Source organism: Seriola aureovittata, chromosome 23, assembly GCF_021018895.1.
Source record: "Seriola aureovittata isolate HTS-2021-v1 ecotype China chromosome 23, ASM2101889v1, whole genome shotgun sequence".
Taxonomy (NCBI): Eukaryota; Metazoa; Chordata; class Actinopteri; order Carangiformes; family Carangidae; genus Seriola; species Seriola aureovittata.
Genome location: NC_079386.1, coordinates 12,722,265 through 12,748,610, shown reverse-complemented (window position 1 = coordinate 12,748,610; position 26,346 = coordinate 12,722,265). Strand labels below are relative to the sequence as shown.

The window sequence follows — 26,346 nt, the reverse complement described above, 5'->3', positions numbered from 1 at the left end:
GAAGAAAATGAAAGAGTTCATCACTACTGTGAGCCTACTTCTCATAATGCACAATTACAAGACAGACAGGTACCGTAATTTATTTCAAGATGAAGTATCCTCATGTTTTTACAGTGGAGAAAATGAAGAATAAAAATTAGCCTTATCTAAGGTGATAAATGTCTTTTTTTACTCCAATCATCTCTCCACACATGAAAGCAAAATCAATCAACATACATTTTGCAACATGCAACATTTTTGTTCATTTACTTTTTTACCTACTTGCTTGAACATAATAGTCCATGTGTATCTTCCTAAACACTGTTATCGATATTGAGTGTACATTGTACATGGAGAGCCACTAGAAACCGGAATCAAAGTAAAAAAAAAAACAAAAAAACAAAAACGCGAAATATGTTGCAAGGACTTGACTCCTCGCGTTTTCCGTAGCAGGTCATCATCTTCCCTGTCAACATGGCTGCCATCAGGAGCGGGGTGACTCCGGGCTGCCTAGCAAGATGTTTCCTGAGGCAGACTGGAAAACCGAGCCGAGGCAACCTTCCTCTTTCAGACATTTGGAGCCACGTAGGTCATCTTTACTGCTCCACGTCTGCTGCTTTATTCCCGGGTCTGAAACAAAGACACGAACAGCGACTCTCTCCGGTTAACTAGCTAGCCGGCTAGCATCCTCGCTGCGTAGTTACGAGTGCATGCCTTCTGTGTGACTTTGACAGTAACAGCCTCTCTGGCAAAGACATGTGTTTAGTATAACAGCTAAATCACTAGGTTTTTTAAACCAGAATAACGTGCAGTTTAGCCAGAGGCACTGAACACGCGCTAATGAGCACCAGGACCTTATTTGTGACATTATCGAAGTGTTGTCACATTTGTGCCTCAACATTTCTCCTGGAGTAAAGACACTGGAGCTGTTACTCTGCCGCAGGCTTTGGTGTGGTTTTATGATCAGGATGAGTTTAAACCAACTAGTTAATTAACCCATGTTTAGTCTAAACCACAAGTATAAACCCAGCTGAGTCCTGCATAAAACCCCAAATGCCACAAGAGGTCACTGCATCTTAGGTTTAACTTAAACCTGCTGCACATCTGGGCCCCTGTTTGTCAAACTGGACTTAAGTGAAAGGGTAAAAATGGATAATAATTAATGCACCACTTCAGGCTCAGCAAACTTGAAAGGATTTTTCAGTAGTATAGTAATATATGACATTATTATGTGGCTCTCCTCTGAATTAGGTTACTTTATAATACATCTAGTTTAGCTACATTTAGCCGCTTGGTTATGGAGAAAAAATACATCAATACTTGTCAACCCATTGCTGGTTTTGTACATTTTCACTTTCAATTTACAATGATAATAAACAGGGAAAAGCTAAAAGTCCAGTTTAGCTGAACCCTTAAACCCCCACCGAGCTAAGCAGATGCTGTGTGACACAACAGCAGCCCCAATATTTGTCATCAGGTTGTTGTTTATTGTGTGAAGTGTGCAACCAGCTGACACTGTGACCCTCTGCTTTCCAAACAGCGGTTGCTCCAGAGGTCCCATCTCCACACAGTGTTTGAGTGTCGCAGTCCGGCCACCAGGACTCTGCTGGGCCGCAGACACCATGGGAAGTTCCTGTGGGTGAACGCCGTGGCAGTCAGACACAACAGCTCACAGGTGATTAGACTTACAGCACTTTCACTGAATGGCAGCTCTGTTGGATCAAAGTCAGTTCATCCTCATTGAAGCTCAGGAGGAACTGCTGCGAACACCCTGAGGTGTACTTGTAGGTGTTTTAAATAATTGAGACCTAGAGAAAAATAAGCATTTTGTACATGAGATAAACAATTAGATTTGAAAATATTAGCTTGTGTTATTGCCTCATTTACAGTTATTACTGATGTAAACAAATGTTATACCACATCAGACACATTAATAACTTAGATTTATTAAAGTATGTAGTCTCCTTTTTTAAAAAACAAAAAACAAAAACTGCCAATCAATATTGGCAGTAACAGGCTTTAATACAATTTTTTGTTCCACCCCTACTAAAATATATTGATACACTGATACTAGATGTATATCGATATTTCCAGATCCCACCTGAGGATGGATCAATGGCAGCTCCAGTGGTGGCAGCTCCTGACAGTGCTTCAGTCCTGGAGTCCTCCCCTGTCTCTCTGCCCGCTGACCCCACCTCTGTTTTAGCGCAGCCAGTCATTGACCAGGTTGCCGGTGTGGCACCGACGGCGGTGGAGGTCCTGCAAGCTGCGACGACAGAACCCACTTTAGCAGAGCTGGGACTGGCCGGCCACACACCTGTGGGACTGATCCAGAACTTATTAGAGTTCATGCACCTGGATCTCGGCATGCCCTGGTGGGGGGCCATCGTTGTAGGTAAGCGTGGCTCAACAAAAACTTTGAAGTCAACGTATTAAAAGTCTTGCATTCTGGTGAATTACATCAGTATCTAACGGTGATTATTTTGCTCGAGCAGCACAAACGACATGTGTTTATTTTCCTGTGTCCTTCATTCTGTTCTTCCTCTATCCTCTTTCTATGAATCTGTCACTCACACAGGAACGGTGCTGGCTCGTATGGCTGTGTTTCCAGTCATTGTGAAGGGCCAGAGAGAGGCAGCCAAGCTGAACAATGTGCTGCCTGAGATGACCAAACTCACCAACAGGATGACCGAGGCCAAACAGAGTGGAAACAAATTTGAATGTAAATTTTCATTCCTCTCTCGCCATTAAATTTGTCAAAATACAGATGTGTGTGTCTCTGCATGTGTGTGTGTGTCCAGTCTGATCAATTTTATCAATCTTGGTTTTGTGTTGTGTTGCAGTTGCCAAAGCCTACTCTGACCTGAACCTGTTCCAGAAGAAGCATGATGTGAATCCTCTCCGCGGCTTCCTGGTTCCTTTAGTGCAGGTCAGTTCATCTCTTTAACAATCCCCCTTTACATTTTATTGAGCTATGATACTTAAAGAATATATTTTAGTATTTTTGGTCATTTGAAAATTACAAATCTTCATTTTCTAGTCAGGTTTAAAAAAAAAAAAAAAAAGAAGATGTTAGTGATTAAAGTAGGATTAATTTTCATGTCATTATTTCTATTATTATCCTTTCATAGGGTCAAAACTGCAGGAAATAAATGAATGAATGATCAGGAACCGATTTAAAGAAATTTTATATCTGTTAATGATCAAATCATTATCTGTCTGTTCACTCAGGCGCCAGTCTTCGTCTCCTTCTTCATCGCACTGAGGAAGATGGCGTATCTGCCGGTGCCCAGCATGCAGACGGGAGGTCTGTTCTGGTTTCCAGACCTGACGGCAGCAGATCCTTTTTATATTCTGCCCATAGCCGTCACTGGAACCATGTTCTTCATCCTGGAGGTGAGGCAGACATAGTAAGAGTAAAACACTATGAAAAGTCTGACTAGAATCAGCATGAGCCTTAAATTATGAGACTGACAGAGTTTGCATTAGTTGTTGTTATTATCTTGTTATAAACTTTTTTTTTTCTCTTACAGTTGGGTGCAGAGTCTGGTATTGACAACCCCAATCTGAGAGCCATGAAGACTGTGTTCAGGATCATGCCCTTAGTCATCCTCCCCCTCACTATCAACTTCCCCACGGTCAGTCTGTCATTCACTCACATCAGTTTTTGTTCGTATTCTAGTTTAAGTTGAACTCACATCTTACTAAAACGGCACTTAGTACGAGAAAACGCTTCTTAAAATATGTTTCTTCTCAAACTAACTTCAGGCGGTGTTCACCTACTGGCTGACCTCTAACTGCTTCTCTCTGGGTCAAGTCGCTCTGCTCAGACACCCTTTGGTCAGAGATAGGCTGAGGATCCCAGAGAGGATCAAACACCCGGACAACGCTCTGCCCAATAATGAAGGCTTCTTCGCAACCATGAAGAAGGGTAGGTGTTATAATCATAAACCTAAAACATCAGGACATTTGATCAATTGGTTTTTGATAGTAATGTTAAACCACAAAGGCTTTCATTGCTGTTTCACTCGAATAAAAATGACAGGAAATTGCAACACTGATTTTTGCACATGTTGTAACTCTGTGTGGGTTTCCAGGCTGGAAGAACGCTCAGCTGGCTCAGCAACTGGAAGAGAGGGAAAGGAGGATCAAAAATCATCTGGACCTCGCTGCTAAAGGTCAGTCCCCCCACTACTTCAGCAGTTTCTGAAAGAGATTAAAAGGTATAAAAAAAGTACAAATGAAAGGAAGTAAAAGAATATATTGTAATGTGGCTTTATAAAAATAACATGGTTGGATAAAATGACCAGGATATATGACACTATCTTATCAACTCAATCCTAAAATTTGTGCACAATAATTTCTCAAACAACTGTGGTATTTAAAAAGTATGTGTTCAATTAGTAGTTTTTTAAAAAAAAAACTGTAAAGTTTATTTAAATAAAAAACAGAAAAACTGGATAATAGTAGTTAAGAAATTAGATTTCTCCAGGATACAACTTTCAGGTGCAGGAACAGGTGCTCCCCCTTGTGGCTGTAGCAGGTTACGACACTTACAGAAACTCGGTATTGATCAGGACTCAAATGTATTTTCTGTCTTTGCTGTTGAGCCCTTTGCACTGGATCGTGAGCAGATTAATGGTGAATCAAATCAAATACCTTACTCTGAAACGACATGTCTTTCATCAAACAGTTACATAAGGGTTAGGGTTACACCCTGAAAAGAAAGTTTCTTGCTGGATATTCATTTCGCTTCATGGATAAGTTAAAGGTGTGATTAAACACACGCTGAGACAGAAATGCATTGTGAATTCTGCTGCAGCTACAGCCTCAGTTCAGTGTTGCTGATTTACAGACATTTGGGGCCTTAAAGTTGTCTCACTGTAAAATCAGCAGGTGATAAACTCGGACTCTAATATGAAACTTTTGGAGAAATACAATCAAGTCAGATTCCTGGAGGATTAAACAGAGTCATAATTTTTTCGCTGAATTTGCAGAAGCTGCACTCGGTGAGTATCTTACTACTGTTGTTTCGTTGTCATCATCTCAGACTAGTACTGAGATAATTGGTCACTGTGTCGATTCCCACATGAACTTTTAAGTAATGTTTTATTATGATTGTCAAAAAGTCACTTGTTTCAAATGTGAATATTTTTCCTATATGACTGTAAACTAAATATCTCTCTGCACTTTGCAGCCTTTTTATAGAGCAAACAATGAATCAGTTATGTGAGACGATAATTTGTATATTTTATTGATGGTGAACATAATCATTAGTTGCAGCCTTACGTCAGGCAAACATGTTTTATTACCATTTTCTATATGTTGGGGGGCTTTTCAGGTTTTTTAGATGTGTGTAATGTCAGTGAAGTCTCACTCTCTGGAAAGGACCAGACAGTGAGACTCCACCATTGTTTATAAACTGTACCTACACATCCTGGAGACTAGATGGAGCTGTTGTCATGGTTATTTTCTCTGCTGCCGTGTGAACTGAACTGATAAATATCTTTACAACAAACTGCAATGCATGTATTTCCTTCACTTAATTGTTTCTGTCCATTTTTCTCCACAGGTCCAATGAGGCAGACTTTTACCCATAATCCTCTGCAGCAGAACCCTCCCATTGCTGCAGCATCAACTAAAGACAAGCAAGCTCATGGCAAAGAAAAGCCATGGAAGGACACTGTTGTATAAGTCTTATTTGCTCATAGATTGATGGTGTTATGAATTATGTACATATTTATGGGTGGAAGAGTGGACAGGTTGGGGAAGGGTTGTGTATTATTCTAATTAAAATGTAAAATCTGCCTCTAAACAACCACTTCTGTGTGCACATTGTCTTTATATTTGAGTACATGATACACGAGGAATGAAAAACAATTGAAGTTATATATGTTATCCATAAGTAATTTTTATTATAAATACATGTTTGCAGCTCAACTGTCTCAAAGTTACATTTAACAGCTCGTGTTTGAATCAGACACAAAAAATGAGTTACTTTGTGTAAAAATAGCCCTTTACTTCTCTAGACCTCAAAGATGACAGTATAAAACTTTATTTGAACTTTTTCCTCCGCGGTGAACGTGGAGTCACGTAATCAAATCTATTTTAATGCTGGTTCTTCTTTTTGCAAATGACATTAATAGTAATACCAAGGCTGTTTCTATGGTCAGCAGTGCTTTCAGTTTCAAGGATATTCTCCCCTCCGCTTAAACAGTTGAACCATATTAATTTTCTACCTTCCAGTATGATCAAAAATACATATATATAATTTCACACAAAGAAAAACTTGTCTTGATATATTAATTAAATAATTCTCTACTGTTTTCTGATAGAAACAGGAGTAGATTTCTTCAGGAGTGCATTAAAATGTTCTCTCTGAAGTCACAGTCAGCTAGAGTGAAATCTTGCCATCAAGCGCCCGGGCACCGTCATACATTAACATTATCACCGGGCGATGACTGACAGGTCAGAGAGCTGGGTCCAGCTCAAGCCCAAATGTTCGTCCATCGAGGCCGTGCGGCGGTTAGCGGCTGGCCAAGATAAGTTCGGGTAGAGCCTCCATATTTGTGCGTCGTCAGTCTCCGGCAGGGTGTTAAAATCAAATGTCTCTACTCTTCCTTGTCCTCAACATCCATTTCAGTCAGAACAGAGTAGCACACCTTCTGAATCAGCACGCCAGACTGAGCTGAAAGAGGTGGAGACAGGAAAGAAGTTAGAGCGACTTGTGCATCGGCTTGAATCCAGCTGCCAATTAAAACAGCTGGAATCAGTTGGAAAACACCTCAGGACTAAGCAGCAAAATTCACATGAAATGGTTTTATTTATTGTGAATAGACAGATTCCTTCCGTTTCATACATCCTGCTATGCATTGATCCATATCCATATATAAATTTATCTATCCTTCTAATGTGATTCACTAATCCCAAAAATAAATTGCAATGTCACAGGATCCACATCACATAAAGCCCCAAACAAGTAAGATTTAAACAATTAAAAGCCAAATAATATACAATAACTGCAAAGTAAAGATTGTGAAAAAAGATTAAAATAGGACGATATAAGGTGCATGATTTCCCTTGGGTAATAAGACTTATAAGAGTGAAGAGGTGGCATAATAAATAGAGAGTATATTCCGGCAATAATAATATCGATGAGAAAATCCTGCAGGTGTCTTACCGATGAAGCGGCGTAGCCACAGCGGCCTCTTGTGGGCCGGAGTGTAGCAACAGAGGAAGTAGACGGGCACTCCTGACAGAGCGATGGCGATGCCGATCAGGGAGTTGACGGTGTCGCTGTAGAGCGGCACAACCACCAGGAAGACGGTGAGGAGACAGAAAATGATGGGGAAGAAGAGACTGAGCTGTGGGAGGATGACAGAGAAGACAGTGGTGTGACGATAATTCGCCACAAACGCTCCACTTTGAGACTCTTCTAATACTTTTAAACATTGCTTCAACTGAAATCTCACAACCTGCAACCAGTGACTGCAGTAAACTGTTAGACTGATTTACCTTCAGGGGTCTCTTTCTATCCGGCTGCTTCCAGCGCAGATACAGCTGCCCCAAAATGGACAGACCCACAAAGAACCAGTAGCTGAAGCTGTAGTAGTTTATCAACCTGAAGACATCTTCTACACACAGGTATATCAGAGCCATGATGCCCTGCAGAGACGTACGAGAAACAGTGCGAGTCAGAATAAGAAAATGTGGGGAATGAACGGAAAGACGGCAGCCAAATCAGACGTTTAGAGAACAGACAATAAAAAGATGTTAAGGGCTGACTGACGTTGAAGAGCAGGGCGGGGATGGGGGTGTAGCGGTGGACATGGATCATGCACAGGTAGTCAGGCAGGTGGCCCTCTCTGGAGCCCACGAAGAACAGCCTTTAAAGACACACAAAACATACGCGACAAGGAGTGGTGATGAGCGACGCTGATGGACACAAGTGACAGTCAGTGAGGTTTCCGATAACACAGGGATGAGGTGGCTGCACAAGTTATTCGAATGTCACCGTGAAAAGAGGGAATCACTCACCTGGAGGAGGCCAGGATGGAGGCGTTGAGTCCTCCGAAGCAGGAAAGAGCCACAGCGAGGGGAATAGTCCAGTTCATCACGCCGAACACCTTGTCTGCAAATGTCTATAGAGGAAAGACAGAAATCCTAAACAAAAGCTGCACTTGCTGAGTATAAAGGTGATTTATCAAGGCTTATATAGACACCTACCACAGCTACAGCATCACTGTCTAAGATTGCATTCATGGGGAGGATGGTGTAGTACGCCACGTTGGTCAGAATGTAGATCACAGTCACTATGGGCATGGAGATAGCGATAGCCAGTGGCAGGTTCCTGTAATTCACACAAGGAAACAGCAGGGGGAAGCAACAACAGATGAGATGTGGAGGCTGAGGATGAAGTGATGGAAGTGACTCATCAGGAGTCTCCTGGTTAAGAGCTGATCGACCCCGTGGTGGAGGGAAGGATGGGGATTGGGATAAGGCACCGGGTGGGGGGGGGGGGTTTGTTTGTCACTTAATCTGCCTGGGAACTCCTGGGAGAAGCTTGTGATCCAATCACATGTGTAGTCTTTGTTCATTTGCTCAGTGTCCGGTTGTGGAAAAGGCTCAAACACCCCCCACAGACACAGATACACAGACACACACACACACACACACACACACATACGTTCAATGTGTTTTCCTAAAGAAACATCACAACAAACTGTGCATTGTTTGCTACTCAACAGGTTATCTGTTATTGATTATTGACTTTATCCTGCAGCTTTATATATCTTTACAATGCACTGGAAAAAAAACTTTTTTTTTGGCTTCATAGCAATAATCTCATGAGATCCACTGTAACTGTTGTTTAACAACAAATAGGATGATGTTTGTAGATCCACTCATAGATTGTGGAAATGTTTTATTAAATGTTAAACTATGAATATAATGACTACATATTTACAAATATGAAGTCAAATGCAAAAGCTAGTGTGAGTGATATACCAACATGACGTAACACTTGAAGCTTGAAGGTGATGATCAAAATGTGAGCTTCAAAATCCAAAGCTTTGCCCTGCAGCACTGTGATTAGATAAGATATCAATTTGGGAAATACAGTAGGAGAGTATTTAATGGCACCCTTCAGGATTTCTCTGTGTTTTTAGTCAGTCTAGCAGCATAGATCCACTTTGGTCCAGAGTAAAATATCTCAACGACCTATTAGATGGATTGCCAGGAAATTTGGCTCAGACATTCGTGATCCCGTGAAGATGAATAATATGATAATTTTAGGTTTAATCTGCTGCACTATTATCAGTTCACTTACTAAACTAATGAGACTTCCAACAGCCTCAGCTGTGCTTTGCGTTTAGTGCTAATAAGCAAATGTTAGCGTGCCAACATGCTAAACTAAGATGGTGAACATGGTCGACATTATAGACCCTAAACATCGGTGTATTAATATTCTCACTGTGAGAATGAACTGATGTTAGCATTTAGCTTGAAGCAGGACTCAACTCTCTTACTGATCTGTGGCTACAGTGGTTGTGGTGGTTGGATTGATGCTGCTGAGGCTATATTAGCTGAGAAGTCCTATCAAAGTGAATTATCACTGTAGGCTGTATCAACACCTCGATCCCAAACAGGCTGTACTGTTGTCCTGTTCACTTTATCTCGTGGCCTCCTCACCTCTCTGGGTTTTTGATCTCCTCTGTGACAAAGTTGAGGGTGTCCCATCCAGAGTAGGAGAACAGAGCCGAGTACAGAGCCAGAGCAATGCCCCCCGGGTCCTGAGACGAGCCATCGAAGAGGCCCTCGAAGTTCTGAGTGTGACCTGAAAAATACCAAAACAATGATTTAATTGTCGTAAATTGACTTGAGGAATCTAAAGTTCATGGTGTCATCTAAGTTTCTGTATTGCTCTAAGCATTTGCTTTAAAAATGTTAACATTTTAGGATATCATGGCAAGATTAAAGATTAAAGAGATAAGACTCATTGAGAGAGTCCGCACCTTGTCCGATCTTCACCAGGCCAGTGATGATGACAGCAATAAGAGCGATGACTTTGGCATAGGTGAAGAAGTCCTGGACCCTGGTGCCCCACTTCACATAGGCACAGTTCACAAAGGTCAGCAGACCTGAGAGAGAAGTTCATAAATATCCATTTGTTACTCATACTCACACACACACACACACACACACACACACACAGAAACAACCCATTGCTGTGTAAACTGGGTGTGTGCCAACATGTTTCCGTTTGAGAGTATGGCTGATTTAAGGAAACGCTGCTGCTGACTCAAGCAGACTAGCCTGTTGTTTTTCAGATGAGGAAACAGCTGAGTGCAGCACATAAAACCACACACACACACACACACACACACACACTCACACTCACACAGTCATACACATACAAGGCAGCACAGGTACAGTCGTGGAAGTGAGACTAACTTAAAGGGCTGTAAACAAGAGTTTATGAGCAACTGATAGGAAAAGTTGTCTTTTTATTTATTGCCCTCCTTCACTTTGAGCAGCTTTGATGTTCTTGGAAAACGGAAAATGTTTTTTGAGACTTATCTGTCTCTGGCGTCTTATCAGCACACGATCCCTCCTAGTTCATAAATGTGGAAATAACTGAGCACATGATGTCTAGTCAACTCGAATTATCCAGTTGTTAAGGAGCAACAGTGATACACTTTAAACTTCTTTTTATCAGTGTGATACATTTCACTTTTACCCTTTAAAAAAAAAACCTCCTTCAGATGAAAGTATTTATTGTGTAAATCCTCCTCCTGACTCTACAAGTCTTGTCAGCACTGATTAAACAAATTCACCTGCAAACAAGCTGAGTGGACACATTTTATCTACACCAGAGTCACAGCTCACGGCGCTCCCGCTCACTTATCGCTCCACACTGACCTCAACATCAACCAGGCATTTAAAGAAGAGACCAAAACAGGATTGCATCACCGCCTTCTCCTCCACACTGACCACCTCCTGCCACAGTAAAGGGAGTCGAATCATAACACTATCATCTTCCACCACATTGACAAGTTAGAGGATCATAACAAGTCCGCTCCCGACAGGACGCCCGGTCAAACACAATAAAACACAGCGCCTCGGACGGGGGGCGACCAGCGATGAGCGATGGAGAGGGAGACTGTGCCACACAGAAGTGGGAGGCGTGGTGTGTTGACAGTGAAAGGCTAGAAGGGTGGGAGGTGTGAGATTGGGTTAAAGAGGCTGACTGACTGGTAGCGGAAGGCAAACATGGTCCAGATGTGAGGTGAAATGGAGATCTTTAAAAACTCATTCACTTGCTCACTAACTGTGAACTCACGTGAGAATGCAAATCCACTGCTCTGGACGTCAGCTGCTAAAAAGCGTTCAATCTACAGATAACGAATAAGAGAATGATGAGATCCTAAAAAAGAAAAAAAAATGATGTAGATTTGGTTCCTTCATGATTACTGCTGTTGGATACAAACTTTATTTTTTGTGGAAGTTAAAGTTTTCATTCTGTCTCATGAGTTGAACACCCAGGGAGCAAAATTTTCGCTGACTTTCCCGCTTCATAATTTGACTGGAAATGAAAATGAAACACGCTTTTTCTGATGCGTTTAAGATCGCCTGAATGCACCACCTTTACAGTACCTAAGTTACATTACTCACAAACCCCATTTCTGCAAAGAAAAGAAACAAAGACATGAAAGGAAGACTCTGAATAAAGATTTTTACTTACTATTCAAGTGTTTTGTCTTTTCAAATCAAAATGTCTAATTGTTATTACTAGGTAAAGCTTTTTACTTCAGTTTTTTGACTTTCTAATAATGAGATACTAAGTCAAAGTCCTGACTTATTAAAACAAAATTATTAGATTTTAAATCAAATATGAAATAAAGAAATAATTTACTAATGTGGTGGTTGAAAGTTTTGACTTAATATATGATAGGTTTGACTTACGAAGTAGTAACTGAAACATAGTAAGTCAAACCTATCATAATTCTGACTTACTATCTTATTATTTTAACTTTGACTTAGTATTTTTATTTTCATCGTGCAAATTTTTTCATATTTTTTTTCTTTTTCTTGACATAAAAGAGCTTCTGTATATTAGGACCAACTTCTGCAGAAGCTAACCTGCTTTTTCGTGAGAAGTTCTAACTCGAACTAACAAAAAAATAGGATGTAAAAAATGAAGTTTTAACAATAACAGCATGACCAAAAGCTTATTGTAATCTCACCTATATTCATATAAAATTGGGGATACAGAGGAACAACGGATTCCCAGGGACCTTCACTGACAGGAAGCAGGTTTCGTTTGTTTTAAACTTCACTCCTGTGCTGAGCTGTCAGTTGCCCGTTAGCCTCTCAGGTCAGAGTGTCCTCGCAGTGAGGACTTTACCTCACAGCTATCAGCACGCGCTGCACTCCTCTGAGCACTGCTTATCGGAGCGTGGCATTAAGTGTGTATGTGCTTGTATTTAAGTGTGTATGCACGGCTGCCTCTCAGGTGGGTGGGTGGATGAATGAGCAATATTTATCGCAAACGAGCACAATATGTATATTATATATATGAATATCGGGGCTTATCTGTGATGTGTCGCCTTGATAAGATCTGTGTGTGTCTTTGGCTTCTTGTCTCTGCAGCCGGTTGCCTGAGTGCTGGCATTTCTTTGCCTCTAGAGTTGTGCTCAGTTGCCTCGGTGAGAAGTCTTGTAAATTTCTTGTCGGTTTGATTAAATCAGTTTGTCAGCTTAGCGCTCTCTCAGTGACATTGTGTTGTAGTTACCTCAGCAATTTGAGCCGCACCCATACAGAAAGTTTACTTCTACATTTATGAGGAGTTTCTTTCCTGTACCAGATCAACAAAAAAAAAAAAAAATGCTATGACTAAAGTCCACACGTGAAAGACAGCTGGGAATCATTGCTCTGATATTGAGTAAAATGACTTTTCCCCTTATTCTTCCTGTGTTTTGCTCAGTTCCTCCTTCATCTGATGTAGGAGAGTCTGTCTGCTGCAGACCTGCTGACTTCAGCTGTTGTGTCACCATTTTTCACTTCTCTAGTGTCTAAAGCTCACATGCTTTGTCTAAGATGTGAAACCAACAGGGGCTATGACTCACTGAATCTATAGGTCACTTACTCACTCATACACTGCCTCATCTGTCTGTTATTTCACTCTCGTTCTGTCACGCATGTCACACACTAGATACACACTCACACACTCCAGATGTGTACTTACATATGCAAGCAGCAGCCAGCAGCCTGTTTGCCACGTATGGAGCTACACAGGTGGGGAAAACGGGCTGCACCATGTAGTTGGAGAACGTGATGGCTATGACGGCCTGGCTGGTCGGCTCGATGATCAGCAGCGACGTCCACAGACGGATGAAGGCCAGGAAACCCCCGAAGGCCTCCAGGATGTAAGCGTAGGAGGCCCCCGACTTGGTGATGGTGGTCCCCAGCTCAGCGTAGCACAGGGCCCCGAACACAGAGAAGATCCCGCCAATGGTCCACACCACCAGAGAGAGGCCGTAGGAGGCGCTGTGGATGAGGACGCCCTTTGGCGAGACGAAGATCCCCGAGCCGATCATGTTGCCCACGATCAGGCAGACCCCGTTCAGGAGGGAGATCTCCTTCTTCAGCTTCATGGACTCCTCAGAGTCTTTGGTCTTCGCAGATGGAGGGCCGCCATTAGTCGCCTCTTGCGTTGGGGCGGGGGTGTAGTCTGCCATTGTTCGTGTTTTGATAGTTTATTTACCAACTGAAAAAAAAAGTGTGAGACTGTTTTCTATACAAGATTTCAGTTGCAGACAAAGAGTTTTCTGTCTTGAAGTGAGACTTTTCCCTCAGTTATCTGTGATCATCTCCTGCCATCTGTGGAGGCAACACACAGAGTCATATCAGTGATGCTGTTACCATGGAGACCGATTTGTCATAGCATGCGCACAGCAAATACTTGGTGTTGTTTCAACCCTGTCCAAATTCAGTCAAATAAAAACATATTTACATGCCGCTGGCACTAAAGTAGGAAAAAATGTGCAAAAAAACATAACACGACACCAGTGTGGACACTGTCTGATTTGAGAGCAGTTTTGTGGATTGGAGAGCCATTAGAGCGAACAGCAAATGGCCTTTTAAGGTTGAGTGTATTGACAGAGAGAAGGGGAGCGGAGCAAACACGCCGCATGCCTAAAAACACCAGTTCTTCATTAGTAACCTTAAGCTAAGCAAGAATTACTGACGGAGACAATCTGCTTTGACTCGTAGCCATCCACCTACACGCACACACACACACACACACACACACACACACACACACACACACACACACACACACATATGCAGAGTGTCAGCAGTGTGGCTGGTCCAAAGTTCATTATCCTCAGCGCGTATTGAGTTTGATGATGCGACAGACACACATTAGGCAGCATGTTCAGTCACCTCTCTGCACGACCGGCTTCTTTAAGTCACTGTCACTCTGTGCTTATAGGCTCCAACTTGCCACGATCTAATGCCCAAACACACACACTTACTATGTGTCAGTCACCTTAAATTTAATTAAATGTTAATGATAGTGTTGAATGAGAAAGAGTTTGTCGTCAAGGCCAAGTTTGCAGTGATACTACACAAGGGTTTTCAACAGCTGTCGTGAATCTGCTCTGTTGAAATGTACGTTCGCCTCAAAAACACAAACTTTTTGGGGTGATTTACGCCAAAGGATCCAGAATATATTTAGATAAAAAGCAAAAGTTTAGATGTAGCTGTCGCATCAAGGTGACTTCAAATACTATCTGTAAGTTTTCCTACCTCGACATTTAGAAAATGTTTTTATCTCAGGTGACTTTTCACCTTTAAATCGCCTAAATTGTCTTCTGAGCTCCTCAAGCCTTTATTGATGAGCAGAGCCAGACATGGGATTGATTAAATGACTAAGAAACAGTGGCTTAAGATTGTATAAAAATGGAGCCAATACAAGAACCTTGAAGACGGATTTAGATAGGAAGAACAATGAGGTGTTAATTTGTAAAAAAATAAATAAATAAAAAATTGATCCTAGGATGGTAAACAGATGACACTAAATAAGTAGATATGAAAAAGAGCCAGGCGGGGAAGGGATCATCAAAGTGAGAGAGATAAGAGCACAAAAACATACTTCACTGTAGATGTAAGAATTCAGATTAGAGACAAATGTGAAGCTTATGAGAGTGAATGAAAAGTCCAAATACCTTGAGGCAGCAGCAGCAGCAGGAGATCAGCAGCACGTGGGTTCATGAAGGAAGTGACTGCGAAGTGAAGGACAGTAGATTGAGTATCCATGCATGTGATTAAACGCGTGCCGGAGACACTGAGAGGCGAGGCTCTTGCAGAAAGAGAGAGTGCAAGGTCCAAAAGCTGCTGATAAAGTAGTCCTTCATTAGTTATTCAAGGTTACATCCTGGATCCAGAAAACCCCCCTTCAAACAATGGTGTTTTTTTAGTGATTAATAAAGCACTGATCAACAAGTAACATTTTATTATCATGAGGATTTCCTTTCTTTTATGGGAGTTTAAATTAGATGTGAAAAAAATGGCTGAGATATCATGGGGAGGAATCACCTGGTTGCAGGATGTCCAGCTCCTACATTACCTGTACCACTGGAAAAGGGGGGTTCTCTGATTTGTCACACAGGCTAACCCCTAAAACTCCTCAGATCACTCACTGGATTAGACTTTAATGATGCATTTTCTAATGCTCAAAGACACTCAGATAGGGCTGAATGACATTACAGGTTAATAAATGACAGGCTCGAGCTTGGAAATCGGTGTTGGGAAGATGCAGTAATGTACAAGCAGCTGTTCTGGGGAGGTGGCGGCAGGTGAGGGAGAGAGAAGCTGGCTCACCTTCTCCAGGCGCCTCTCAGCGCCGTTTGGGTCCTCTTGTGTGTCCAAAACGCGCAGCAGCAGTCCTCGGTGAAATGATGTCTTCACCTCTCCGCGCCTGTTCGCCCTCTCATTGTTCTTTCTCCCCGTTTCTCTCGGTTGTGAACCTTTCGGCGCGTCTTCCTCCTCCTGTTTTGACTGTGACTCTCTGTTCCTGCTCTGCGCTTCTCAGCTGATGCACTTGTGGCTTTTTATGTACTTGTGGTTTCCAGCGCTTTACTACCAAGGAAACGAGTCAGGGGGAGGGAGGGGGGAGGGAGGGCAGAGAGAGGGGTACTTTATTGGCTCGCATTGTGTCTCCTGAGTGACTTTCTGAGTGAAATTATGGGGTTTAATTAAATTATCACACACATCAAACAGGTGTTATCATTACCGATAGAGGGACGTGCGTGTTTAGGGATATTATCATGCAAATACAACACCAGTTAGTTTAGTGAACTCTTAGACCTGTTAGGTGTCTTAAGTGATCCTCCACTGATGTGAGAGTAGTCTGCATTTATAAATCTCAGATAAATAAATCACAGCGGAAATAAAATGCTCAGGACATGCTGGTGAGAAAACATTTTAAAGCACCAGTTATATTGCAATACTATCAATGATTAAAATAAGTTCAATTAACTAAACTCAACAGGAGTAAAGCTGATGTTCATTATTTGTGAATAATTAAATGTGTTGTCAAATACTTGTGCTTGATTATTGGGAAACAAAACTGTGGACCACAGCTCCCTCTTGTGGATTTAAAAAATAGGCCTACTGAAGGAAATAGACTTAGCCTATTATAATGTGTACTTTTATCCAGAATATTTACAGTGATCTTATTATACCTTTTAAAAAATATAAAGTTCAAGAATAACATGTAATGTCAGTTGATAGCCTTTTTCAGAATCCAACATTTAGTTTTAGTTCACTTAACTTCTGTGTAATCAGGAAGTCTCATTGAGGTCTACGTCTATTTTACTAGAGAGAAATGGGAACAGATTCATGACAAGACAATTTCAATCAATATTCACACAGAGATGCCAGTTCAAACAACCACAATCACTATTTTTTTAGATAAAACAATTTAAATATCAAGAAGTTGAAATTAAAATGTAAAGTCCCTCAGGAGGAATCTGTTCTATGAAATTATTATTATTCCCTCAATTTCCTCCAACTGGAAGGTAAAATACTTCTAGTCTACCTATTTATCTACACATGCTCCTCAGTGTTTTATCCCACAATTAGATTATACAACTGGTAAATTAATGAACACATATCTGCCTATCACTCCATTGTAGTGTATTATAAGCTATTTATTAGAGGTTTATATTGTACGTATAAATGCTTACGGATTAAAGTAAGTTTTTATGTTTTACAGATTTTTGCTTTAAAACAAAAAAGATCTGATAAGAGGATGATAATTTAAAAAGACATAGCTATTGTGTCTCTAACTGTTCTGGAGATGTAGTCACATTTCAGTTAAATGGCTGTTAATCACCCGAAAGTCAAATTAATTAATGGCTGATGGGGGAAAAACAACTTCTTTGTCTTCCAAATGGCTGTCGTTTGTTCAATAATAGAAGGGTAAATCTGCAAGTTACATGACCTTTAACACCCTGAGAAACTTTTGTCCTTCCTATTGAAGATGACTGATGTCCACAAAGAGATGATTAATGCTTATTGATGAGTGATAAACATGTGACCAAAGTCTGCAACCATCACCGTCACACCTGTGGACTTTTGTTTGCAATTCCCCCTCTTTGCTTCTTCCTCAAATTGAAAACTATTAAATTGACTTTTTTTTTGTCTTTCTTGTTTTTTTGATTGAGACACGTCCCTTGTCGCTCACGAACGCATGTGGACAAACTTCTCACACATGGCTCCTTTCACTCCCTTTGTCCCGCTTTCTGCCCTGGCCATTCTTGTCCTTGGTTACCGGTTGTCATGGTTTCGGGAGCCCCTGTAGGCTAAAAACTGGAGGGATTAAAGGCGGCCATTTTGGGGACAGCTGGGCCAGGTTGGTCCTTGTTGCCCCCTGTCCCGCTCCCAGTCACTCTGGGGGGAAGAGGGGTGGCATTGTGTGAGGATTAGAGCTTCCTGTGTGTCAGCTCATTACATGGGGTGGGAGGAGGCGGGGGTGTGTGGGGGGGTACAGGGGTGAGGGGGTGAGTAGAAAGAGTGAGGGAGAGAAATGAAAGAGAAAATGAAAGAGAGTGCGTATGAAAGAGAGTATGACACAGAGAGGGGAGAGAGAGGCAGGGGAGGGAGGGAGAGAGAGAGAGGGAGGTGGCGGCCTCTACAGCTGCACCCTCAATCACACTCATACAGGCTCTGATTATCCTTTTCACACACACATACACACACACACACACACACACAGTACTGGGGAACTGAAACATATTAAAAGACACTGAGGGCAAAAAAAAAAAAAAGCAGAATTAAGAGACAGCTAGCCCAGCGCCCCAGACAAAGGACCCCCCGATCCAGACACACCGAGAGCTGGAACAAACACGAGAAAACTGAGCGTACATGCAGGCGCACACAGAATGAGAGTCATGCAAACAGAATACTTAAACAGATAAATGAATTCACAGAGACACAGGCTTAAACTGCAGACAATAAATACAAAAACCTCCCAGCCCTAAAAAAAAAAAACACAGATGAGCAACAAACAGGTCTCCTCTTCACATCGCCATTGTTTTATTTATCTTTTATACATCACATGGGAACCATGGGAACATATTTTGTCATTGCTACAAAAAAAAAAAAGGTTTACAAAGGGTAAAGCAAAGCATACAAATACTAAACTGGGCTAAGCAGGAATGCAGTGAGTGCAGACAATTTCTGCAGGAGCAGAAAACTCTCAAGTGCTTTGAGAGAGGAGAGTGGGGCGGGGGGGACAAAGGAGGGGGAGTTTTAACGGACGGGGCTCATCCTTGTTGTCACTTCAACACTGCAGATCAACAACAAGAAAAACCATTTACAATCATCAGTATGGATAAGGTCATTTGTTGCTAGCAAAGGTTACAGCTATAAGTACGGGACTGTTCACAAAAGTACTGATAATCATATAAACACAATCATCGCCATAATCATCGCCATCATCATCATCAGCATCATCATCATTGCTAGCACGTGTTTGCTCCAGTTGATGTTTCGGCAGCACGGGACACAGTGCAACTCACAGTGCAACTCAGCACATCAGAAACATGCGTTCAGCAGCATCGCATTAAAAACAGGAAAGAAGAAAGGAACAATAAAAAGGCAAAAAAACATAACCGCAGCTCATATTTACAAACACTGGCCATTATTAATTTGGCCTATTTTGGTATGGAGTACTTTTTGTAAAATTCTGGATCCTCCACTTTTTTTTTTTTTTTTTTTTTAAATCAGCTTATACTGGTTTGATATTATACAGTATGTGCTGAAGTAGATGTCAGCAAAAAAGCGCACACAATTAATTCTCATCATGACAATGCTGTGAAGTGTGTAAGATAAGGCCTCACTGTGGTCTTTGAAATACAAAAATACATAGCTAAAATACTACATTCAAAAGTCTCTTGTATTGGTACTACAATATAAACTACATCTAGCTGCTTAATACAAAAGGTAAACATGATATTGAATTAATTACTCTAAAAACAAATCTCATTCTATTAAAAAAAAAAAATACATTCCCTTGTCAGGAGCCTTTAAAAACTGACTGCAGCCATTCAGCAATACTAACTCTCTACACAGTAGTGTCCATAGGCTCACCCACCACCTCAGAACCGACACTGACTGGTGGAGGATCTGTGCTGTCACCTTTCTCAGGGGATTTAGCCAATCCCTGCTTTTCATCCTGCTGTGTCGGGGTCTTATTGGCTGAATGTGAACTGTGATCCTCTGCAATGTCATTGTCATTGGTTTGAGCCTTGGAGGGGGTACTGGTCAATGCTCCAGGGTGAGTTTTCATATGTCCCTGTTGATGAGAAAAACAACACAATAGCCATTTACTCCAGTCCGAAAGTACAAAATCTCACCATACATGCCATAAAAATACATCACCATTCAAATATCTTCATGTTACAATATTGAAATCATTGACTCTGGACTCAGGCACAGTGTTAACGCTTACCTTAAGTCCACTACGGCTAGCGTATGCCTTTCCACAGTGGGAGCAGCTGTAGGGCTTGTCCGGGCGGGGAAGCTGGCTCTGTGGTGCTGGTGCTGGGACAGAGGGCTCTGGGTCCTCTGAAGGTTTTTCTGGAACAACATAACCCTCCTCCATCGGAGTGTCTTTATTCAGCTCTGGATCCAACGCTGGCAAAGGCTCTCTGGGTGTGGTAGTCTCACCCTTCCCACTGCTTTGGGCAGAATCTCTCTCCTCTGGCCCCTGTGATACACTGCCACAGGCCTCCTCTGCTTCTGGGGTAGCTTTGGGGCTGGCAGGAGGGGTGAGTGCAGGTAAGGGATTTTCCGCTGGGGGTTTTGGGTTGGAATCAGGGCTAGTCGTGAGCTCATCTGTGGAGCAGGCTTCACCATTATTAACCCCTCTTTGCAGCGTATCATTTTCTACCCCAGGCTTTGAAACACAGAGGGAAAGAGGGGTGTCATCTGCCTCTGCATCTCCATTCACTACAGCTGAATGAGAACTAGCTAAGGGTGCTTTGAAAGGGCTGGTGCTGCCCGGGTCAGCGTGAGTCTCCTCCTCGGAGTACATGGAGCTGTTCACGGGGCTACCATCAGCTAGGGCGTTGTCTCCGGGACGCAGGGGGTCCCCGGCTCCTGCTGAGGGGGGATTACGGGTCAGGGGTGGGCTAACACTGGGTGTTGAGCCCTCGGATTCCTCGGTCTTCACAGAAGTAACATCAGAAGCTGTAGATTGCTTAGACGTGGACCCTGAGTTGAGCACATCATTTGGAGACTTGGAGCCTGTTGTTAAGGCCAAGGGAAGGAGTTGTTGTTGGGCTTTAGATGGCGAGCTGATGGAGTCATTCTCGCCATCATCGAAGACGGCACTTTCTGTTTCTGTGCCATCCTCAGGTGGCATGTCTTCATCAGGTGGTATTTGCCCTCCTAGGTGCAAGCGAATGTGGTGCTGAAGAACCAAAGCATTGGTGAACTTGCGTGGGCACAGTGGGCAGGAGTTCAAGGCACGGGCATTTGGCGGTCTTGCACGGTGAGTGGCTAGGTGAGCCCTAAGGCTACCTTTTGTGGAGAAAGAGCGACCACACAGCTTACAAGGGAAAGGACGCTCTCCCAGATGTGTAGCCTGGTGCAAACGCAGAGCTCTAGGGCAGCTGAGGACACGCAGGCAGACACCACACTGGTTAGCAGCCTGAGCTGTGGGCAGGGAGGGAGCAGTCGTGGTGGTTGTAGTTCCCGAACCTGAGACTCCCTGGCCGGTCACAAGTCCTATAGCATTGGCACTTGGGCTCAGGCCGAGTGCAGCCAACATTTCCCTGCGATAGGCACTGGAGGTGGTGGTCAAGTCATGGCCGTGTGTGTCCCCATTGGCTTCAGCATGTGTTTGTGCGGAGGTGGAGGAAGAGGAGGCAGAGGAGGAGGCTCCCTGTGGTTGCTTTTCAAGCTTCTGGACCAGCCGTTGCAACTTGGAGGTGTCTGAGGTCTGGGTAGAGGTGGTGGGAGAGGATGAGGAGGGAGATGAGGTTGATGGTTTAGGGAAAGGTGGAAAGGGGAAGGGTAGTTGATGAGGGGAAGTGAGGTGGGAGGTGGATGGGTGGCCCGGGGGCCGGAGAAGTGCAAGGTGATGAGGGGAAGTACCTCCAGGGAAGAGAATCTTGGGGAGGTGGGCCAATTGGGAGTATGGGGAGGTTGTATGGAGGGTAGAGTGTGGAGGTGTGTTTTCATCAAAACGCTGCTGCTTTGCTCCTTTAAACTGGCTTCCCAAGGAGGAGGAGGAAGATGAGGAGGATGAAGAAGACGGCAGTACGGTGCTTGATGCACTGGCAGCAGCTGCAGCTGAGGCTCTGTTTAGCTGTAGCAGTGAATGGGCTGTGGACAGCAGCGCCATGTCCACCGAGGGGGGCAGAGGTAGAGAGGAAGGTGAGGGCCGAGCGGACGCACCAGACAGGAATCCTAAAGCCATGTTCTCTGTCATTCCAGGAATGCTTCCTTTCACTCCATTAAACGGCTCATCATCGTCAGCCCTCCGCTTTCGCCTTCTCTGGATGGCGCCAGGCGCAGATCCACTCTGCGTTTGCTCGGACAGTGCTGGGGGCAGCAGGGAGAGGGACAGCTCTGGGTTCTGCTCTCTGTGTCGCAGGAAATGAGCTTTGAGGTTCCCTCTGGTTGTAAAACGGCTCAAGCAGACTGGACACTGGTAGGGCCTTTCACCTGTATGTGACCTCAGGTGGATCTGGAGCGATGAATCACTGCTCAACACTTTACCACAAAAACGGCAAACATGCTGAGGGCGTCCTGCTGAGGAGGCTGAGGCGAGAGAGGAGTTGGGCTGGAGGTCCTGGGAGTGGCTGATGGTAGGAAGGGGTGGCGTAGCAAAGCTGACACCGTTGCTGTGGCCGAATGAGGAGGTGTTAGACGATTTCTCATGGAGGTAGCGTGGAGGTAGGCCCAATGACAAAGACAGTGGGTGCAGGGAGGCAACAGAGGAGCTGATGGTTGATGAAAGAGAGGAAGAAGAGGAAGATAATGAGGAAGAGGTAGAGGAGGATGAAGCTCTGCTGCCATTAATGTGTGAAGAGCCTGATTTGGAGACGGCTGGCTGGGGAAAGAGGGAAGATGGAAGGCCTGTCAAAAGCGATGAAGCTGAGGTCACTGGAGTGGCAGTGGAAGGGTGTGTTGGCGATGAAGATGCTGCTCCTGTAGATTTCTGGTTGCTCTCTGCACCACTGGCCTGTGCATCATTATCTTGGCCAAAAACAGCCCCTCCAAGCCTCAGCACATGCCTGCAGATCTCCTCTGTGATCTGCATCTGGTGGATTTGCCTCTGCTGTAAAACCCTCAGCTCCTCTAATAGCACCGCGAGGGTTGGAGGCACCTGGAACTGCCCCTGCTGCCCCGGAGAGCTGGAGGACTGCTGCCGACCTGGGCTGGAGCTGTCCCGGTGAGGCGGCACACATTGAGAGGACATTGAAGAGGAAGAGGAGGAGGAGGTAGTGGTGGTGGCCGAACTGCCCATCGGTGGAGAGGTCATGGTGGAGTGAGAGTTTCCTTGGTGGGACAGGCTGTGGGAACCTGAGGTTTGACCCAGGGGAGGTGGCGAGTGAGTCTGGGAAGACAGCGAGGGGTGAGGAAAGTCTGGGGACAGGGAAGAGTGGGTGTTGGGGAGGGAGGTGGTGAAGGGGGCAACGTGGCTGGGCCAGTGGGGAGGAGGCGAGCTCTCGCTGGGTAAGGAGGGCGCGTGGAGCCCACCAGGGGATGGGCGAGGGGCCAGAGGCGGCTGGCAGTCTTGGAGAGAGGTGGGGGATGAGGAGGAGGACCCCGATGATGTCACTTCAGAACCCAGAGATGTGGACGGTGACTTCATTCCCAGGTGGTCATCTGAGGATTGACAGATAAAGAACAATGGTAAGAACTTTTTAAAACTTGAAAACCTGTGTGTTTCCTTTCAGGGGCATTATTACGCAATATCTCCAATATCCGTTCAGATATCCAGGTATGTAAATTCATTTAAACTTTCTGCTTCACACACAGAGTTTGTTTATTTCATTGTTTCCAGTTACTGTTTACAAATTTAGTTTTCAAATTTGTGTGCAGACCAAAAGATCGTGTTTCAGCTTCAAAAGAAATGCCTGCTAGGAAATGGCCTTGAACAAGCAAATAAACAAGTGGAAGAAACTCCGCAGTCTATGAGTCTTTGTAATGTCTTGTCTCAATCTGTGCTCTCTGCAGCAGAACTTCTCAAACATCTTGCACACACAAAAAAGCTTACAGACCACCTTGCTGCTATGGCAACACATTTTAGAGGACAATGGGCATCACCAAGACAACCCATAACCCCTCTTAACCCACCCCCTCCCTGTAGCAGTTACGTCTTTCATCTCCCTATTCACCCTTCCCCCCTTACGTCACAGTGGAGGTCAAGGGTCAGGCCATGCTAAGGGTTCTGGGCACTGTCCAGACACTCTGATTGGTCAACTAATCTGACCTCTGCCGCCCAGGGGTCAAATTCTTTCAGAATCTTGAGCACAGAGTGAGAAAGAGTAAAAAGAAAAAGAAGGGGGGAGGGTAACAACAATGGAGAGACAAACTAACTATTCCCTCCTGGAGAGATATAGTGATGGAATGAAAGACTGTACCTCAGTGAAATTCCTTCCCTCTGACTTATAAACAAACCTGAACCTGCAGGGGACACATAAATATGTGAATCTAAAACCTTCACTTTCATTTGTGAAAGTTTACCTGCAGAGACTTAAGTGCATGCACTTGAAGCCCAATAGCCAATACCACACAGTACAAGTGCGAGAGCAATCACTCTATCCCCTCTGAATCTTTTTTTTTTTCCCATCCATCTGAAACCCCCCAACTGTGTAGGAGTATACAGTCAATAGGGCTGGGGAGAAAGAGGGAGAAAGAAAGGGGAGGGAAGTATTGAGAAGGTGGAAAATGGGGGGAGAGGGGTGCATAAGGAAGAAAAGCATGGACGAAGAGCAAAAGAAGAAGAGAATAGAAGGGTGGAAGATTAATCTTTACCAAAAACACTGCCTTCCCTTCCCCCCACCCATGCACCTTATTGCTAACAAATAAGAGAGTGTTCCATACTAATCAAAGACCTCCAGCAGTCAGCGCTGAGCAGCCTGTTGGTTTCCTAGAGGACGCCCAGCACATGAAAATGGCCACAGATGTATGTTAGTTAATCCTCCTCTATTCACTTCACAGGGACAAGTTTATTGGCCCCGACCAAAGTGCCTGAGGCCTCCATTTAGTGGGGCCCATTACAGTGAATGAATAAGCAGGGGGGGTGTCTTTAGTTGACAAACTTAGATCTTAAACTTTTAAGTCTGTTAAATCAGGTGCGTTTGTTGGAATGTGGCCATGCATACATAAACTTATGAAAATCAAAGAGGAGCCACACATAAAACATGCGTGTAAATCCAAATATTTGCTTTTGTAAAGATCTTTAAAGATTTCTTCTTTTTTTTAGACTCAAAGTGAATTCCACATGCAGTGATGAGCACCAATAGGCTGTGTATGTAGGACATCCAGCCTCTCTCTCCCTCTCTCTCAAAAAAAAAAGACAAAGACAAAAACACATGCACGCTTGTAAAGATGTTTTCTTACCGTGAGATAGCAGCCTTGGGCCACCCGGATCCGAGTTAACAAGATGCTGGGGTCGCTTCTGCTTCCGGCGTGACATGATTCACGGCGACTCAGACAGAGAGGGGGGCATCCGTCGGTTGAATGGCACTAGGCACGTTTTTGCGCACTTTGACGCGCTCCTGAAAGCATCCAAGCATCCAAAGTTCAAAAGTCGCGCAATTCCCGCAAACTCGTAGATTTAAAAAAAAAAAAAAAAAAGGAAAGAAATTAAATATTTGTATAAGCAGTTTTAAATGTTGAAAAAGCGGTCTTTCATGGAAGAAACACAAAAAAAGGAGGACATGGGTGTGGGAAATCCGCAGGTCTGCACCGTGTCATATGAATCTGCCGTGAGTGCGTGTGTGTGGCTGTTTTGTAAAGTCTCTTCTCCCCCAAAAAACTTGTCCAATTTGCGCCCCTCCTCTCTCACTGCTGCCCCGCTGCATGCACATACAGGGAACACACACACACACACACACACACACAAACACACACACACACACACACACACACACGCACACACGCCATACACACAGAACCACTCCTTGTTCTTCAATGATATTTGCATTTCAATGGCGTGTAACACACAGCCTCCCTGGTTCTCTCTTTCTCTTTCTCCCCAGCTTTATTTTTCTTTACACACTCACACAGCAGCTATAAACTTTCAATGAAACATGACAGTGAGGTGTCAAAGCCGTTGGATGCCTAAAAACAAATTAAAATGGGCGAAAGAATCGGTTGTTTGTTAAAGGTAAATGTTTTAATCATTGCAGGAAGGGAATAAAATGAGAATGGGTCAAATTAAGAAGTAAAAACATGAGTAAAACAAGTTTAACAGGTAAATCAGTTGACATCTGTTTAGGACCTCCCAGGTGTTCTGTGTTTATTTTGTAATCCTCAGCAAGGTGAGGGAATAAAAAGTAAAATAGCTATGATTGACTGGCAGGTGGTTTCCTTCAGCAAGAGTCAAAAATCCGTCTTCCCAGCGGAGTTATTCTGCCAGCTGAGGAGTGCACAGGCGATATTTCTGCTCTTTGATTTCTATAGGGCCAATTATCAACAGCAGTGCAGTGAGTGGCTGTTGTGTGCAAGTGGGGCCACACAGCCATTCCACATGCACGCATGTATTTCGTGTGTTATCACCAATCGCATAATAAACTCCCCCGACACCACCCCCCACCCCACCCCCTCTCAACC

The 26,346-nt window shown here is 43.7% G+C and overlaps 3 protein-coding genes across 5 annotated transcripts; 1 reads left to right on the top strand and 2 right to left on the bottom strand.

The window, feature by feature from the left end:
- Positions 1-409: 409 nt before the first annotated feature.
- oxa1l (OXA1L mitochondrial inner membrane protein) lies at positions 410-5,800 on the top strand. Its single transcript, XM_056369673.1, has 10 exons — positions 410-564; positions 1,520-1,654; positions 2,074-2,374; positions 2,558-2,701; positions 2,823-2,908; positions 3,211-3,375; positions 3,513-3,617; positions 3,748-3,910; positions 4,077-4,157; positions 5,552-5,800. The coding sequence occupies exons 1-10, from the start codon at positions 454-456 to the stop codon at positions 5,671-5,673; spliced, it is 1,413 nt and encodes a 470-aa protein (XP_056225648.1). The 5' UTR covers positions 410-453; the 3' UTR covers positions 5,674-5,800.
- A 65-nt stretch (positions 5,801-5,865) lies between these two features.
- slc7a7 (solute carrier family 7 member 7) lies at positions 5,866-16,105 on the bottom strand. Of its 3 annotated transcripts, none has more exons than XM_056369671.1 (11): positions 15,868-16,105; positions 15,213-15,269; positions 13,226-13,747; positions 9,993-10,118; positions 9,670-9,814; positions 8,206-8,329; positions 8,017-8,120; positions 7,769-7,865; positions 7,495-7,644; positions 7,160-7,343; positions 5,866-6,667 (listed from the first exon to the last, which is right to left on the bottom strand). In XM_056369671.1, the coding sequence occupies exons 3-11, from the start codon at positions 13,716-13,718 to the stop codon at positions 6,591-6,593; spliced, it is 1,500 nt and encodes a 499-aa protein (XP_056225646.1). In that variant the 5' UTR covers positions 13,719-13,747; positions 15,213-15,269; positions 15,868-16,105; the 3' UTR covers positions 5,866-6,590. The 3 variants fall into 3 exon arrangements, with proteins under 3 accessions (XP_056225646.1, XP_056225647.1, XP_056225645.1); XM_056369672.1 differs by having other exon boundaries at positions 15,213-15,270; positions 15,891-16,105; XM_056369670.1 differs by having other exon boundaries at positions 13,226-13,860; positions 15,868-16,104.
- A 2,458-nt stretch (positions 16,106-18,563) lies between these two features.
- si:ch211-212k18.5 (sal-like protein 2) lies at positions 18,564-25,680 on the bottom strand. Its single transcript, XM_056368443.1, has 3 exons — positions 25,132-25,680; positions 20,003-23,391; positions 18,564-19,846 (listed from the first exon to the last, which is right to left on the bottom strand). Exons 1-3 carry the CDS (start codon positions 25,205-25,207, stop codon positions 19,616-19,618), a joined length of 3,696 nt encoding a protein of 1,231 aa, XP_056224418.1. The 5' UTR covers positions 25,208-25,680; the 3' UTR covers positions 18,564-19,615.
- Between the last annotated feature and the right edge of the window lie 666 nt (positions 25,681-26,346).

Bases quoted from the DNA above. Each gene is read 5' to 3' on its own strand.
- si:ch211-212k18.5 (XM_056368443.1), bottom strand. From the start codon at position 25,207: ATGTCACGCCGGAAGCAGAAGCGACCCCAGCATCTTGTTAACTCGGAT. The intron at 23,392-25,131 runs GTAAGAAAACAT...GTCAATCCTCAG, and splicing joins CCCAAGGCTGCTATCTCACG to ATGACCACCTGGGAATGAAG. The intron at 19,847-20,002 runs GTAAGCGTTAAC...TCTCATCAACAG, and splicing joins CTAGCCGTAGTGGACTTAAG to GGACATATGAAAACTCACCC.
- slc7a7 (XM_056369671.1), bottom strand. From the start codon at position 13,718: ATGGCAGACTACACCCCCGCCCCAACGCAAGAGGCGACTAATGGCGGC. The intron at 10,119-13,225 runs GTAAGTACACAT...CTTCTCTCTCAG, and splicing joins GCTGGCTGCTGCTTGCATAT to GTCTGCTGACCTTTGTGAAC. The intron at 8,330-9,669 runs GTGAGGAGGCCA...TGTGAATTACAG, and splicing joins GAGATCAAAAACCCAGAGAG to GAACCTGCCACTGGCTATCG.
- oxa1l (XM_056369673.1), top strand. From the start codon at position 454: ATGGCTGCCATCAGGAGCGGGGTGACTCCGGGCTGCCTAGCAAGATGT. The intron at 2,702-2,822 runs GTAAATTTTCAT...GTTGTGTTGCAG, and splicing joins GAGTGGAAACAAATTTGAAT to TTGCCAAAGCCTACTCTGAC. The intron at 3,376-3,512 runs GTGAGGCAGACA...TTTCTCTTACAG, and splicing joins CCATGTTCTTCATCCTGGAG to TTGGGTGCAGAGTCTGGTAT.